The 18,313-nt window shown below is 47.0% G+C and overlaps 1 protein-coding gene across 2 annotated transcripts in view; it reads left to right on the plus strand.

Moving 5' to 3' along the window:
• Positions 1 to 18,313, plus strand: part of LOC134969293 (serine/threonine-protein kinase D1-like) — a 302,224-nt gene that overhangs the window by 258,030 nt on the left and 25,881 nt on the right. For both annotated transcript variants that reach the window (XM_063945144.1, XM_063945145.1), the window contains exon 15: positions 7,252 to 7,413. In XM_063945144.1, coding sequence (XP_063801214.1) covers positions 7,252 to 7,413 — 162 coding nt within the window. The remainder of the gene's footprint in view (positions 1 to 7,251; positions 7,414 to 18,313) is intronic.

Below are 18,313 nucleotides of genomic sequence, written 5' to 3' on the forward strand. Positions count from 1 at the left end.
GTGTCCTTTTGTAATAATCCACGTACTTGGCAAAACAAAAAAAACGGAAACCCGACCACGCACTGAAAGGGGTCCCATGTTTACACATGGGACCCCTTTCCCCGACTGCCAGGACCCCCCCTGACTCCTTTCAAAGAGGGTCCCTTCTGCCAATCAGGGAGCGCCACGTCGTGGCACTCTCCTGATTGGCTGTTTGCTCCTGTAGTGTCTGTCAGGCAGCACACGGCACAGATACAATGTGGGAACTTTGCGGTCAGCGGTGAGGTTACTTTCGGTCAACCCCTGACCGCAAAGTTCCCACCATTGGCTACAATGGAGCGCATAGGCGCTACATTGTATCACTGCCGTGTGCTGCCTGACAGACACTACAGGAGCACACAGCCAATCTGGAGGGTGCCACGACGTGGTGCTCCCTGATTGGCAGAAGGGACCCTCTTTGACAGGAGTCACGGGGGGTCCTGGCAGTCGGGGAAAGGGGTCCCATGTGTAAAGTTAAACATGGGGCCCCTTTCAGTGCATGGTCGGGTTTCCGTTTTTTTGTTTTGCCAATTACGTGGATTATACAAAGAATACAAGATTCCCTGGATTATGTGAGTATAATTTTATTCACAGGTACCCCAAGGATTCTACATGGAGAAGAGGACCGAGCCTCGTGGGAACATAGGTAAGTATGTATGTATGGAGGTGTGCATGTATGTAATAAACTTATACTTTCACGGTGTGTGCGTCCTGTTTTTTGGGGGGTATTTTTTTAGTAGTAGTACTACAGGTACCAGCGGGCCCGGTTTTCCACCGCATGCTGGTACTTGTGGTTCTCCAAGTACCAGTTTGCGGGGAGGCTTGCTGGGACTTGTAGTACTGCTACTAAAAACAATATTCACATTTTTTAAAAAGGCTATCAGCCGCCCATCCGCCGCCCTTGGATGGGGGGGACAGCCTCGGGCTTCACCCCTGGCCCTTGGGTGGCTGGAGGGGGGGACCCCTTGATTTAAGGGGTTCCCACTCCTCCAGGGTACCCCGGCCAGGGGTGACTAGTTGGGTATGTAATGCCAGGGCCGCAGGGACCAGTATAAAAGTGTTCCCCCCCGGCTGTGGCATTATGTACCTGGCTAGTGGAGCCCGGTGCTGGTTGAAGAAATATGGGGGAACCCCTGTCATTTTTCCCCCCATATTTTTTCAACCAGGACCGGCTCAAAGAGCCCGAGGCTGGTTATGCTTAGGAGGGGGGACCCCACGCAATTTTTTTTTCTGTTTTTACACTAAACAGACCCTTTCCCATAGATAACCATGCACAGATCTCATTGAGCCGTGCATGATTATCCAAACTCGACTGGAAAAAGCAGGTCTATTTTTTTGCTGCTTTTTTTAACGATTCGAAAAAAAACAGACCCGCTCTTGAGCACTCAGAAACTAACACCCAAATACGAATGAATAGTGAATGGCTGTATTGTATGAAATAACAGCCGCGTTTGACCGATGGTCTATTCATTCGTATTTCGGAACTTTGCAAATCAAACCATTACGAATAGTCCAAACACTGCCGAGATTGGTGCTTAGTGAATTCCCGGATTGGGACTTAGAAAAAAAAACACAAATCGGACAAACTCGAATTCTTAGTAAATATTGGCCCTGATCGCAAAACCAAAATCTTTCTCTTATGGGCAAAACTATGTGCACTGCAGGTGGGGCAGATATAACATGCAGAGAGAGTTAGATTTGTTTATGTTCAGGGTAAATACTGACTGCTTTATTTTTACACTGCAATTTAGATTTCTCGCCTGTCTGTTTGGTGCGCTGTTTATGAATTATGTTTTATTGTGCTTCTACTCCGGATTGATTTATCATGTGGGCTCAGTAAAAACCATATTGATATTATTTCTATTGTTTATGTACATCTTTTCTAATTCATGGTTGACAACGAACTGAGTGGCTAATTCCGACCTGATCGCAGCTGTGTATTTTCGCACAGCAGCGATCAGGTCTGAACTGCGCATGCGCCGGCGCAGCAGTGTGCCGGCGCATGCCAGACAGGCGAAGGCTGTCTTAGCCCTGCAATCGCCTCTGCCGGATTGACAGGCAGAGGCGGGAAGGGGCAGGCTGGCGGCGTTTGTCTGCGGTTTAGGGGGTGCGGTCCGGGCCACTGGGGAAGGGGGGGCCGTGGCTGCTGCGTGACGTCACACAGCCGCTGCAACCCTCACAGTGACGATTAGCACCCTGCCAGCACGCAGCAGCTGCGCTGGTAGGGAGCTACTCTTCAAGTACAAAAGCATTGCCGCTGTGCCATGCTTTTGTACTTGTGCGATGGGGCAGGGACTGACATGCGGGTCGGGCTAGCCCTGTGCTGGGCATCCCCCCCGCATGTCAGGGAAGCTGATCGTAGATGTTCTAAATTTAGCACATCTACAATCAGGTGTGAATCACCCCCTGAGTAAGCACATAACACTTTATAGGCTGAGCGCTGCATTATCCCATTCTAATTTGTAGTAATTAAGGCTGGTCACCTTAGCTGCAGCAGCTTGCCAGAACATTAAGTACTAGTGCGATACACAGACAGATAAAATGCCTGTTAGACCGACAGGCATTTTATCAGACTCTGCAGATATTTTGGACATACACTGTGAGATCTCTATACTGCGTATTCCAGTGACGTGCGGTGAGGTCATTGTCTGGGGAGGCACTGATATATATATATATATATATATATATATATACATATACACACACACACACAGTGGTCAAGGTGGAAATTTTGAAGTGGGGGTATATAAAGGTTAAGGCTGCAGAAAAGGGGGCATGGTCACCCAAAAGGGGGCGTGTCCAGTGTAGTAGAACCCCTTATAGTATCTAGTACCGGTGCCCCTTTCACCTTATAGCACACGGTACGAGCTGAAATTCACATTATAGCACACTGAATGAGCCGAAATTCACATTGTAGCACACTGAATGAGCCGAAATTCACATTGTAGCACACAGAATGAGCCGAAATTCACATTATAGCACAATGAATGAGCCGAAATTCACATTATAGCAACTGAATGAGCTGAAATTGTGACAGCAGGGACAGCCAGAGTGACGACAGGGAGAGAGAGAGTGACGACAGGGAGAGAGAGAGTGACGACAGGGAGAGAGAGTGACGACAGGGAGAGAGTAACGACAGTGACAGCAGGGAGAGAGTGACGACAGGGAGAGAGAGTAACGACAGGGAGAGAGAGTAACAACAGGGAGAGCAGGAGAGAGAGAGTGACGACAGGGAGAGAGAGTAAGGACAGGGAGAGAGTGATGACAGGGAGAGAGAGTGAAGACATGGAGAGAGAGTGACGGCAGTGACAGCAGGGAGAGAGAGAGTGATGACAGTGACAGCAGGGGGAGAGAGAGAGTGACGACAGTGACAGCCGGCAACAGAATTATTGGGGCCCGGTACACTAACATCTCTGGGGCCCCCTCAACTCTCCATGATCCCCCCCCCCCACCCCCACACACACACACACACACTTTTATAGCGTGGCTTTACAAATAAAATAAATATATACATATATATATACTGTACGGTACACACAGTAAAGGTACACAGACATGCATACAGTACGTATATTATTCATACATATATGTACACATACATATACAAATATTTACACACACAAATTACTGTATATATATATATATATATATATATAAACACAATGAAGCAGCACTCCAGGCGACTTGACAGATTCACTCAATAGCACATAGTTTCCAAGGCAACGTTTCAGTGCCGTTTAATGGTGTGGCACTTTCATCAGGTATCCATTAAACGGCACTGAAACGTTGCCTTGGAAACTATGTGCTAATGAGTGAATCTGTCAAGTCGACTGGAGTGCTGCTTCATTGTGTTTCTATATTAATTTTGGCTGCGGGCACCTGGCGCAACAATATAGCAAGAGAGAGAGCCAGACCGCATTGTCTGTTTGTTTGTTTATATATATATATATATATATATATATATATACACACACATACATGCATACAGGGCCAGCGCAGCGTCATGCTGGCAACGCTTCACGGACCGCTAGGATCAGATCAAGTTACGGGGTGACTATCAGGGAATGGGTCACAGCTATGGTCATGTACACCCCTCTACTGCCACCTTCCCCAGCTCTTTAGTAGTCACCGGGAGGCTTTCAGAGGACAAACCACCTCCCTTCACACATCCGCTCCCCTCAGAGGGACTGTCCAAGCTGCCCACTGCCTGCCCTTTTAGCAGGTTTAATTGCTTTCAATGGCAATTAGTCTGAGGAAAGATCTTCGCTAGCCCCTGGCTTTCCTCTCACAGTGACTGCGAGTCCGAATCCACCTCCCGGCCTATCTAACATAAGGGAGCCGCACCACAGACCCACCTCTGTCCAATTGTGGGCACCACATAGAGGCCGCAGTCTGGCACATAGTTCCGCCTCCATCAGTCCCGGACACTCAGACTCAGAGTCTCTGAGTCACAGCTTTACACAGCAGCCATCGGCGGGACTCCAGTAACGCAGTCCATCTCCTTCAGCGGCACCTCAGAACTCTCTCAAATGGTGTGCAGCATCACCCTTTTATCTCCTCTCCTCTGGGTCCTGTGCTTTACGCCAGCCGCGTAGTGATGTGCAGCGCGTGCAGGGGGTGAGTGCTCCTGCACAACTTGCGATCGCTATGAGGAGTACTGTCCTACGAATGATGCCGGCACACAGTGATTACTGGGCCCCCCTTGAACGTCGGGGCCCGGCACAGGTGTACCCTTTGACCCCCTTGTCGCCTGGCTCCGGGGCCGCCGCTACTGTAGTGACAGCTCTACAGTAGCTGGTCCCCGGCCCCACCTCCGCTTCACCATGCCGCGTGATTGGACCAGCGGATCCAGCACTGGATCCGCTGTCCAATCACATCTGCCTCGCTGACAGGGGCAGGTTTCCCCTGTCAACGAGGCACTTGCAAAAGTGCCGCTTTCCGCTCAGTTTTTAATGGGCTTTTTCAGCCCTGCGCGTTGCCCCGCCCCCCCCTTTAACCTGTCCCTATTGTACACGGGAGGCACTGCTATCAGTGCCTCCCAAACTACTTGTAATTACTGAAATGGTTAGGATAATACAGGTTGAGTCTCCCTTATCCAAAATGCTTGGGACCAGAGGTATTTTGGATATGGGATTTTTCCGTATTTTGGAATAATTGCATACTATAATGAGATATCATGGTGATGGGACCTAAATCTAAGCACAGAATGCATTTATGTTACATATACACCTTATACACACAGCCTGAAGGTAAATTTAGCCAATATTTTCTATAACTTTGTGCAGTAAACAAAGTGTGTCTACATTCACACAATTCATTTATGTTTCATATACACCTTATACACACAGCCTGAAGGTCATTTAATACAATATTTTTAATAACTTTGTGTATTAAACAAAGTTTGTGTACATTGAGTCATCAGAAAACAAAGATTTCACTATCTCACTTTCACTCAAAAAAGTCCGTATTTCGGAATATTCCGTATTTCGGAATATTTGGATATGGGATACTCAACCTGTATAAAGAAATGACTTATGACACAGAATATGTGCCATAAGTATTTTCTTTATATTATTTTAATCATTAAAGACAGGGGAGGCACTGCCTCCCCTGCCTCCCCTGACTGCTGCTTACAAGGAGATTGGCCCATCCAGGTGTACCTTTGTTTTTCCCGAATTTGCAGGTTTTAAACTAGATTCCTGTTACCCAGCAGATGAGTGCGAACCCGCCTTGGACACATTTCAGCAGTGTTCTTATGCCATTTAGAATTGAAATGATTATTTTGTTATTAGAGCAGTGAGACTAGTTTGCGCAGCTGTCAGAAAGGCTTCTCGTTTTCAAGTCTTCACTGTATTATTTACATTTTGTTTTTAAATTTGCTGAACCTAATAATACCCCTTTCACATCGCCAAAATTTCCCGGCTTTTTACCGGGTTGTTGCCGAGTCGACCCGCGTTGAGGTGCGGTGTGAAAGCGCCAAACTGAATATCCTTGGATGTCCAACCCGGTATTTCAACCCGGATTAAAAGAAGGGTTGAGCACGTGTTGGACCCGGATTATTGTGTACTAAAAAGCTACAGTCCCGGGATATTCGACCCACCTCTGAAGAAATAGCGCTGATTGGTTCTTTCCAGTCAGCTGAGGTCTGTTTACTGTACTGCACTGTGAGCACACGTGTTGGAAAGCAATCTGCACAGATCTGCACTCCTTTGGACCAGTCCTACACTCCTTTGGACCTAGTTCTGGACCTCATTAGCCATGGCAAACTGGAGTGATGAGGAAGTCAGGGAGTTGAAGAAATATGTAGGCAGATAACGGGTACAGTCAAGGACATGTGCTCTGTTGGCCATGGTTGCTGCACTGTGAGCATTCTCCAGCCCCCTCCCTTTCTTGTTGAAAACTGGGAACCAATCAAGTCCTTTTAAAATGACATCACACTGGTTTTAACATGGGTGACCTGGGTTGAGCAAAAAGACACCAACACGTCAATAACCCGGGAATAACCCAGGTCAATATTGCGATGTGAAAGTCTTTTACCCGGGTCGGAGCCGTATTGGAGCCATGTTCAAATCCTGGATCTGACCCGGGTTTGCGATGTGAAAGGGGTGTTACTGATCTGAAAAATGGGACATGAAACCCTACAATCTGATTGCCCAGGTGAACACTATACTGGTGCACATCCGTTTCAACAATACACTCCCCACCATACTTTAGGATCACTAAGGCATATCACACCTAGACTGTATATGTTGGACATAGTGGGCCTCTTTGTTTCTCTTTATGTGTGTCCCCAACATGGCCTTCACTTCTATTCTAATGAGCTTTTGATGTTGCAACCGGTCAATTAGCAAGATCTTCACGTGTGTGTATTGTCACTGTCAAACCACTTTGGTAGATCTTGTGTTGTCCTGTCATTCGGCAGGAATCCTTTAACTTTGCAAACCAAGGGGGAGATGTATCAAACCATGGAAAGATATAAAATAGAAAATACCAATCAGCTCTGTCATTTTTAAAACACAGCCTGTAAAATGGCTTGTGCTTTATATCCCTCCACGTTATCTCTATCCAAGGCTTGATACATATCCCCCCCAAGTGCGTTGCATTGTGGTGTGAAAATAAATGATGTACAGTAGTCTCCTAAGAGCATCAGAGTGGAAGGATGTGATTGCGGCATACAAGACTATTGTGTAGTACTGTCTGGCCTGGTAACAAGATTACCCTTTGTTCCCTTAGAACCTGCGCTTTGCTGCTGTTGTTGACCTTGAAGCTATGTGTGAGACTCCGGAGCGGATCTATGTGGTGATGGAGAAGCTACATGGTGACATGTTGGAAATGATCCTGTCCAGTGACAAGGGCAGACTTCCTGAAAGGATCACCAGGTTTATTGTAACTCAGGTAAAATGATGTATGAAATACAGTGGGGCAAAAAAGTATTTGGTCAGCCACCGATTGTGCAAGTCGACCCACTTAAAAAGATGAGAGAGGTCTGTAATTTCCATCATAGGTACACTTCAACTGTGAGAGACAGAATCTGGGAAAAAAAACAGGAAATAACATTGTATGATTTTTAAACAATTTACTTGTATATTCTTGTGGAAAATAAATATTTGGACACCTACCAAGCAGCAAGATTTCTGGCTCTCACAGATCTGTTACTTCTTCTTTAAGAAGCTCTTCTATCCTCCACTCGTTACCTGTATTAATGGCACCTGTTTGAACTGGTTATCTGTATAAAAGACACCTGTCCTGTTAGGGTCTCCTGCTCTGTGCTGCCACGTCGTCATGGCAACCGGGAGACAAGTGCTAGCGGAGTAACCTGAGCGTAGCTGATACTCCGGTTCGGGTCCTTTGCTGTGCAGTGGTTACAGGCTCTGTGCACGGCAGGGGATCCGGTGCTGGTTTTTGTGCTCACAGTCTGTGAGGTCTGAGTGGGGCGTGGACAGCACCTGCTATATAAACCCTCTTCTCAGGTTAGGCAGATGCTGCTGAATCTTTGTTGGTTAGTCAGTTCCTGAAAGCTAGCTAGTACTGTGTAAACTTTGTATTTGTTTGTTGCTTACTGCAAATAGGCCTTGGGATTTGGTATTACACTCTGCCAATCCAGACCTAGCAGTAAGACTGGAGTCAGTCGTTTAACCTGCTGGGGTTCTTTTGCTACTCTGTGAACCTAGCAAGTTTGCGGCTGTATTCTCAGACTTGCCTGCCAAAATCCTTTCTCACTGTGCAAGGTGTTCAGGTGTCAGTTTAGTGGCAGTAAGCTGAAACAGTGCACTGCAAGTGAGGACTAGGATTGTGGAGACTCTCCTTGTGTCTATTATTCCATCTCTGACCAAGGAGTTTACTGCCACACCCGTTGGTAACCCTTTAGGGTTTTGCTGTTGCCCTTAGCAACAGCATTTCGGGTTCTCTACGTATTAAATCACTACATCTCGCTTCTTTCCATCTGAGCATTCCTAATACTAGGGAGACACCCAGTTTCTTAGCCTTTGGGCTTCTCTGTTCACTTTGTGTTTATTTTGTTCCCCTATCACCTTCTGTGTATGTAATGTCATATTCCCCAGTCTGTCTGTGAGTTCATTTGTTTTGCACCCCTCACCGTTCAGACACCAGTACATTCCTGCTGGCACTGGTGTGCATAACATATTCAGCAGCCTAATACTCCTGTTGAAATTTTGTGGGAATATGGAGCATACCCCTCAAAATACTTTGCAACAGGTGGTCGATCAGGTGCAGGTCCTGACTCGAAAATTTAATGATTTGTCCATTAAAATGCACACCTCGCAGGCCGCTGGCGGAGTTCCCGCAGCAGCAGTACCTTCAGGGGTTAAGGAGCCGAAAGTAAATCTCCCGGATCGTTTTTCTGGAGATCGCTCGCAGTTCTTTTGTTTCAAGGAGAGCTGCAAGCTATATTTCCAGCTTAGGCCTCAGTCTTCTGGGTCGGAGATTCAGCGGGTGGGCATAGTGATTTCCTTGCTACAAGGAGACCCACAGGTCTGGGCATATGGGTTGCAGCCTGACTGTCCGTCGCTTAAAAGTGTTGATGCTTTTTTTACGGCACTGGGCATGTTGTATGATGACCCTGACAAGACGGCCTCAGCCGAGGCTCAGATTTCGATCCTTAAGCAAGGGCGAAGGCCAGTTGAGGTTTATTGTACGGAGTTTCGGAGGTTGGCCCATGATACCCAGTGGAATGACCCAGCCCTGAGACACCAGTACCGAAGAGGTCTTTCTAACCAGTTAAAAGACCAACTGGTACAATATCCCTTGCCTGATAGCTTGGATCAGCTCATGCAGTTATCCATTCGGGTGGATAGACGGCTGAGAGAGCGCAGGCTTGAAAGGGAGACCGAGGTTTCCTTCTTTCCCAAGGGAACCTCAGACTCTGAGGAATTTTCCGAGGAGCCTATGCAGATTGGGGCTACCCGCCTCTCCTCGCGTGAGAAGACGCGGAGGAGACAGCAGGGGTTATGTTTGTACTGTGGGAATAAAGGTCATGTGGTAGTATCATGCCCAGAAAAGCCGGAAAACTTCAGGGCCTGAGGGTGATGGGAAATATCCTGTCAGGTCAGAAGTCGGAATTTCCCAAGAAGACTTTTATCATTCCGGTGACCTTGAAGATCCTCGGTCAAACTGTCAAGACTGAGGCCTTTGTGGACAGTGGGGCAGACGGGGTTTTTATGGACCGCCAATTCGCCCTGAAACACTCTGTTCCCTTAGTACCCTTGGCATCGGAAATTGAGATTTGTGGGTTAAACGGGGAACATTTATCCCAGGGTAAAATTACCTCTTGCACTAGCCAGATTTCTTTGTTTATTGGAGCCACACACTCTGAAAAATTGTCCTTTTATGTGACTGTCTGTACTTTTGCCCCATTGGTGTTGGGGTTACCCTGGTTAAGGGCCCACAATCCTCAATTTGACTGGGTCTCTGGGGAGATTCTTAGTTGGGGTACTGATTGTTTCAGGAGTTGCTTGAGCCTTCCAGTCAGGCTTTCGCAGCTAAGTTTGCCAGGATTGCCAGGATGTTATGCAGATTTTGCGGACGTGTTCTCCAAAAGAGTTGCAGAGGTACTACCTCCCCATCGCCCCTATGACTGTGCCATTGATTTGTTGCCGAATGCTAAGCTTCCCAAGAGCAGGTTGTACTCCCTGTCACGTCCTGAGACTCAGGCTATGGCAGAGTACATTCAGGAGAACTTGGCTAAGGGATTTATCAGACCTTCACAGTCTCCAGTTGGGTCGGGGTTCTTCTTCGTGGGTAAAAAGGATGGTTTGTTGCGACCCTGCATCGACTTCATGGAATTGAACCGTATCACGATTAAAAACTCATACCCACTGCCTCTCATTTCGGTCTTGTTTGACCAGCTTCGTACTGCCACCATTTTTTCTAAGATTGACCTACGCGGTGCGTACAATCTAACCCGAATAAGAGAGGGGGATGAATGGAAGACTGCCTTTAATACCCACTCAGGGCATTATGAATATTTGGTGATGCCTTTTGGGCTCTGTAATGCCCCGGCAGTCTTCCAGGACTTCATGAACGATGTGCTCAGGGAGTATTTGGATAGATTCTTAGTTGTATACTTAGATGACATCCTAATCTTCTCCCATTCCCTGGAGGAACATCGGAAGCATGTACGCTTAGTCCTCCAGAAACTCAGAGACCACCGGCTTGGGGCGAAGCTGGAGAAGTGCGAATTTGAAGTTCAGCAAATCGCATTTCTAGGATATATTATCTCCCCAGAAGGTTTCCAAATGGAGGGTTCCAAGGTACAGGCAGTCCTGGATTGGGTGCAGCCCACTAGTTTGAAGGCGCTTCAGCGTTTTCTGGGCTTTGCAAATTTTTATAGACGATTTATCGCTGGATTTTCGTCTATAGTGGCGCTCTTGGTGGCACTCACTAAGAAAGGGGCGGATGTTGATCACTGGTCTTGTGAGGCCAAAGCGGCTTTTGCCCGTCTCAAAAGGGTATTTGTCTCGGCCAAGGTGCTGCGACACCCAGATCCAGAGCGTCCTTTTGTGGTGGAGGTGGATGCCTCTGAGATGGGTATTGGGGCAGTGCTCTCTCAGATGGGGGTGTCTGATAATCGCCTTCATCCCTGTGCTTACTTTTCCCATAAATTTTCGCCTGCCGAGATGAATTATGACGTGGGTAACCGGGAATTGTTGGCTATTAAGGATGCACTCGAGGAGTGGAGACACTGGCTTGAGGGGGCTAAGTTTGTGGTCTCAATTCTCACCGACCATAAGAATTTGGCATATTTAGAGTCAGCGAAGCGCCTCAATGCCAGGCAGGCACGATGGGCTTTGTTTTTCGCTCGCTTTAATTTTTTGATAACATATTGCCCTGGGTCAAAAAACATCAAGGCTGATGCGCTCTCGCTGAGTTTTGCTCCAATCCAGGAGACCACCGAGGAGCCATTGCCCATTGTGTCCCCATCATGTATTAAAGTGGGCATTACCCAGGACCTCTTGTCATTAGTCCTTAGAGCACAGGAGCAGGCTCCTCCAGACCTTCCGGTAGGTCTTTTGTTTGTGCCTCCTAGGTTAAGACAGCGAGTGTTCCTGGAATTCCATGCCAAGAAGTCGGCAGGTCACCCGGGTATTGCCAGAACTCGGGAGTTGCTATCTAGGGCGGTGTGGTGGCCCTCGGTGGCTAGGGATGTGGATCAGTGGGTTCGGGCATGTGACATCTGTGCCCGAAATAAGACTCCTAGAGGGGTTCCTGTTGGCCCATTACATCCACTCTCTATTCCATCTAAGCCATGGACCCACATTTCAATGGATTTTGTGGTGGACTTGCCCAAATCCTCGGGGATGACAGCCATCTGGGTTGTCGTTGACAGGTTTTCGAAGATGGCGCACTTCGTTCCATTGGTTGGGCTGCCATCGGCCAGACGCCTGTCTGAATTATTTATGCTGCATGTTGTGCGCCTCCACGGGTTGCCACTTGATGTGGTCTCTGACCGCGGATCCCAGTTTGTGGCCAAATTCTGGAGGGCATTTTGTTCCGATCTCCAGATTTCTGTCAGCTTGTCGTCAGGCTACCATCTGCAGTCTAATGGGCAGACTGAAAGGGTGAACCAGTCCTTGGAGCAGTTCCTCAGGTGTTATGTCTCCAAGTGTCAGACTGACTGGGTGGCTCATCTGTCCATGGCGGAGTTTGCCTATAACAACGCGGCTCACTCTGCTACAGGGATCTCTCCCTTCCTTTGTGTGTATGGGCATCATCCTAAGGCCAATTCTTTTGACCCCCTGGATTCCACGCCTGGTGGTTCCTCTGTGGTTTCGGTCCTTAGAGGTATTTGGAGGAAAGTGAAGAAAGCCCTTGTGTCTGTGTCATTAGTGACCAAAAGGGTTTTTGATAAGCGGAAAAGACCCTGCAGCTTCAAATTAGGAGACTTCGTCTGGTTGTCTACCAAGAATTTGAAGTTGAGACAGCCATCTCAAAAGTTAGGCCCCCGGTTCATCGGTCCTTATAAGATCACTAGGATTATCAATCCGGTGGCATTTCAGTTAGATCTACCCCGTTCTTTGGGTATCAATAAAACATTTCATTATTCCCTTTTAAAACGGGCGATTAGTAATCCTTCTTCCAGTGGAAGACCTTCCCCTCTTCTGATACGTGGCCAGAGGGAGTTTGTTGTTGAAAGGATTCTTGACTCCAAGATGGTTCGGGGTCGGCTGTCATTTTTGGTGCACTGGAAGGGGTATGGCCCGGAGGAGCGGTCGTGGGTGCGCAGTTGTGATCTTCATGCCCCCAGACTGTTACGCTCTTTCTTCTCGCAGTTCCCCGATAAACCCGGTGGTAGGGGTTCTTTGACCCCTCGTCAGAGGGGGGTACTGTTAGGGTCTCCTGCTCTGTGCTGCCACGTCGTCATGGCAACCGGGAGAGAAGTGCTAGCGGAGTAACCTGAGCGTAGCTGATACTCCGGTTCGGGTCTTTTGCTGTGCAGTGGTTACAGGCTCTGTGCATGGCAGGGGATCCGGTGCTGGTTTTTGTGCTCACAGTCTTTGAGGTCTGAGTGGGGCGTGGACAGCACCTGCTATATAAACCCTCTTCTCAGGTTAGGCAGATGCTGCTGAATCTTTGTTGGTTAGTCAGTTCCTGAAAGCTAGCTAGTACTGTGTAAACTTTGTATTTGTTTGTTGCTTACTGCAAATAGGCCTTGGGATTTGGTATTACACTCTGCCAATCCAGACCTAGCAGTAAGACTGGAGTCAGTCGTTTAACCTGCTGGGGTTCTTTTGCTACTCTGTGAACCTAGCAAGTTTGCGGCTGTATTCTCAGACTTGCTTGCCAAAATCCTTTCTCACTGTGCAAGGTGTTCAGGTGTCAGTTTAGTGGCAGTAAGCTGAACCAGTGCACTGCAAGTGAGGACTAGGATTGTGGAGACTCTCCTTGTGTCTATTATTCCATCTCTGACCAAGGAGTTTACTGCCACACCCATTGGTAACCCTTTAGGGTTTTGCTGTTGCCCTTAGCAACAGCATTTCGGGTTCTCTACGTATTAAATCACTACATCTCGCTTCTTTCCATCTGAGCATTCCTAATACTAGGGAGACACCCAGTTTCTTAGCCTTTGGGCTTCTCTGTTCACTTTGTGTTTATTTTGTTACCCTATCACCTTCTGTGTATGTAATGTCATATTCCCCAGTCTGTCTGTGAGTTCATTTGTTTTGCATCCCTCACCGTTCAGACACCAGTACATTCCTGCTGGCACTGGTGTGCATAACATGTCCACACCCTCAAACAGTCAGACTGCTACCTCTCCACCATGACCAAGACTAGAGAGCTGTCTAAGGACACGAGGGCCAAAATTGTAGAGCTGCACGAGGCTGGGATGAGCTACTCAACAATAGGCAAGCAGCTTGGTGATGAGATCAACTGTTGGCGCAATTATTAAAAAATGGAAGAAATACAAGATCACTGACAATCTCCCTCAACCTGGGGCTCCATGCAAGACCTCACCTCGTGGGTTATCAATGATCTTGAGAACGGTGAGGAATCAGCCCAGAACTACATGGGGGGACCTGGTCAATGACCTCAAGAGAGCTGGGACCACAGTCACAAAGGTTACCATTAGTAACACAATACGTCGTCATGGATTGAAATCCTGCAGCACCCGAAAGGTTCCCCTGCTTAAGCCAGCACATGTCCAGGCCCGTCTAAAGTTTGCCAGTGACCATCTGGATGATCCAGAGGAGAATTGGTAGAATGTAATGTGGTCAGATGATAGCAAAATCGAACTTTTTGGTATAAACTCCACTCGCCGTGTTTGGAGGGAGAAGAATGATGAATGGCATCCCAAGAACACCATACCCACTGTGAAGCATGGGGGTGGAAACATCATGCTTTGGGGCTGCTTTTCTGCAAAGGGGACAGGACGACTGATCCGTAATAAGGAGAGGATGAATGGGGCCAGAGCCGGCCTTAGGCATAGGCAAACTAGGCAATTGCCTAGGGCATCTGGTATGCCATGGGGCACAAGCAGCTTCTGCTGATTAAAATGATATGCGGCATGCCTATATTCTGTGTGTAGCATTTTGTATGCAGATACAGTCACAGTCGCACACAGTATATAGGCATGCCGCATATCATTTTAATCAGCGGAAGCTGCTTGTGCATCTTTGCCACATAGCAATGCAAATAAGATGTATTTTCATAAAAAATAGGCACCCGACGTTAGCAGAGCTGCCAGATGACTCACGCCAGGAACTATATGTGTCATTATGTGTATAAGGGCATTAATAATGTGTAACATATGTGTAAGGGGCACTATGTGTGTCATGATGTGTATAAGGGCACTAATAATGTGCGGCATATGTGTAAGGGACATTATGTGTGTCATTATGTGTATAAATGCATTACCAATGTGTGACATTATGTGTATAAGGTGCTCTACTGTGTGGCGTAACGTATAGAAAGGGCGCTCCTGTGTGGTCTAATGTGAATAAAGAGCAAAATAGTATGGTGTAATGAGAATAAAGAGCAATATGGTGTGGTGTTGTGTGAATAAGAAGCAATTCAGTATGATGTTATGTGAATGAGGGGCACTACTGTGAGGAGTAACGTATATAAGGTAAAGTGGTACTACTGTGTGATGTAATGTGAATAAGGGACACTATTGTATGATAAATTGTGAATAAAGTTGCACTACTATGAGGCATAAGTTGAATTGGGGTACTATTGTGTGGCCATGCCCCTTGCCAGCAAAAACACATACCTTTTTGGCCTGGTGCCGGGAAAGGGGTGCAGGGTCAGAGGGGGAACTAGCGGTGGTGCTAGGGGGCACCAGACAAAATCTTGCCTAGGGCATCATATTGGTTAGGGCCGACTCTGAATGGGGCCATGTATCGTGAGATTTTGGGAAAAAACTCCTTCCCTCAGTAAGAGCACTGAAGATGGAACGTGGCTGGGTCTTCCAGCATGACAATGACCCCAAACACACCGCCCGGGAAACTAAGGAGTAGCTCCGTAAGAAGCATTTCAAGGTCCTGGAGTCTCCAGACCTCAACCCAATAGAAAATCTGTGGAGGGAGTTGAAAGTCTGTGTTGCCCGGCGACAGCCCCAAAACATGACAGATCTAGAGAAGATCTGCATGGAAGAGTGGGCCAAAATACCTGCTACAGTGTGTGCAAACCTGGTCAAGAACTACAGGAAACATTTGACCTCTGTAATTGCCAACCAAGGTTATATTACAAAGTATTGAGTTAAACTTTTTGATTGTCCAAATATTTATTTTACGCAAGAATATACAAATAAATAGTTTAAAAATCATACAATGTGATTTCCTAATTTTTTTTTTTTTCAGATTCTGTCTCTCACAGTTGAAGTGTACCTATGATGGAAATTACAGACCTCTCTCATCTTTTTAAGTGGGTCAACTTGCACAATCGGTGGCTGTACAATAACTTTTTTTCCCCACTGTAGGCCAGATTTTAACGGACATCTCTTCATGGTGTAATTAAATCAGGGAAATGTATGTCTAAGGGGGAGATTCATTGAAAATGGGAGGTAGTGCTATTCAGTCAGACTCCCAACTTCTCCCGATATGCTAGTTAGCACCTCTTAACCACTTAACGGACATTGTTTTTTTTTTAAAAAAACGCTCAGAAATTGTCATTTTTTAATGAGATAATCAGCAGTGATCGGTAGCACGGCAAACATGGGGGGAGGGTGCGGGGAAGCAGAGGGAAGTTTCCCTTCCCTGCAGCTGCACACACTCTCTATCTGACTGGTCGCATCCTGTGCATCCAGATCAGATAAAGCACTTGCTTGTGTGGTCGCATCTGATGCACCCCTGCCAGGCAAGTGGTTAATGCCTGTTAATCACTTAACTGACAGTTTTTTCCCCATAAAATGGTTTAGAAATTGTTGTGTTTTTTTTTTTTACTTATTAAAGTATTTTTAATAATATAGTAAAATAGTTTTTATTGAAAAAAAAAAAAAATATATATAGGGCGGGCCTGGCCAACCTGTGACTCTCCAGCTGTTGTAAATCTACACATCCCAGCATGTTCTGCCACAGTTTTAGCATTCACTAGTAGCTTATCTGTTGCAGGGCATGCTGGGACTAGTAGTTTTACAACAGCTGGAGAGACACAGTTTTGCCAGGCCTGATCTAGGTGGTGTTTTGCACCTCACTATTTCCCCCATATCCATAGCCCCCATTATAAAATAACTTCACACGCCCCATTTGTCTTAAAATCTAATAGTAATCTACACCCCCTCAGTAGCAAAAAAAAAAAAAAAAAAAAAAAATTGTTTTATAAACCCCCCACCCTGTGAAAAGCCCATTTTTGGCACCGTCCCTCTTTATTATTTTACCCCTCTCCAGCATCTTTTACTTTATATTCCCCCTCTCCTACACCCACTAGTGATTGATCCCCCCTGGGGGGTCCCCCCTGCACATGCAGAGATCAGTCAAAATGTGCTGGGAGTGGAACTGAGTTCCCCTCCCCGCACTGTCTTTCCCCCGGAGCATTCTAGGGGGGTGATTCAGGAAGTGCAATTGGTGGTCAGAGACCGCCGTATCACTCTGGGGGATGCGGGGAGCCCGGGGATATCCGTTCTGCATCCTACCTCTATATCTGTCTGTTTTTACCCAGTTTTGTTCTATTACTGCTGTTCTAATTGTAAAGCACAACGGAATATGCTGCGCTATATAAGAAACTGTTAATAAATAAAATAAATAAATAAATACTTTCCATCCAATGCGCTGGATGTGTTGGGACCTGAATCAGGCTCCTAGTCAGTCAAGATCTCAGTTTCAAATTTTGGGATGATTGTAAACTCTTGCAACAGTGCTTTCAAATAGTAACTACAGCTTGGCTCATACTTTACAATACTACCTTGATATAGTAATAGTAATATACTAGTAATATACTAGGCAGCGGCATCCCCGACCACACAGTGCGGGGGGAAGGGTTATGCCTTAGGAGAGTATTGACCGACTACAAGCTGTTGGGGAGGAAGCACCATCCTGAACCACTGTGTTTTGAGTGGTTTGCAGAATTTTGGTGCTGGAGACGGTCCCTGGAAGACGAGGAGCGATGCGGTCGTCCTGTGTTGCCATCACCAAGGACAACATTGCAGTCATGTGGGCCACAGACGTGGTGGGCGCCAGGGTGTCTGTGGCCCGTTAGAGAAGGATATAAGCATCTCATCAGAATCCATCGCTTGATACTCTATGAAAAGCTTGGCCTGAGCAAGGTTTCTGCACAGTGGGATGGCCAGCATGACTCAACATGCTGGCCAGGTTTGAAAGCGGTTGTTTACACTGGGACAGCATCAGTGGTGATGAATCCTGGATCTGCAGTTTCGACCCAGAGGCCAAACAACAGTTGGCCTAGTGGACCCCAGTTAGAGGTGTGTTACCACACAAATTCCGGACTGAGTGCAGTGTGGCCAAACAGATGGTGGCTGTTTTTGTTTCCAAGACATGTAGCTACCGTACCACTCATGCAGCAGTGCACCGTCAATAGGGACTGGTATACCAACTAATGCCTGCCACTAGTACTGGAAGCTATTTCCAGGCACCATCGTGGCGCCATTTTCCATCATGACATTGTCAGTCCAGGAAAATGGTGTATTTTCTGGCCCATGGACACATCCAGGAGCTTTGTCATCCACCATACAGTCCAGACCTGGGCCCCTACAACTTCTTCATGTGCCCACAAATCAAGTGCAGGATGCATGGGATTCGCTTTGAGTAACTGGAAGCTGCAGTGGAGACCTTCATCCAGCATGTAGAAGACATACCTTCTTCTGACTGGTCCAGCTGCTTCGCCA

Source organism: Pseudophryne corroboree, chromosome 11 (assembly GCF_028390025.1).
Source record: "Pseudophryne corroboree isolate aPseCor3 chromosome 11, aPseCor3.hap2, whole genome shotgun sequence".
Taxonomy (NCBI): domain Eukaryota; kingdom Metazoa; phylum Chordata; class Amphibia; order Anura; family Myobatrachidae; genus Pseudophryne; species Pseudophryne corroboree.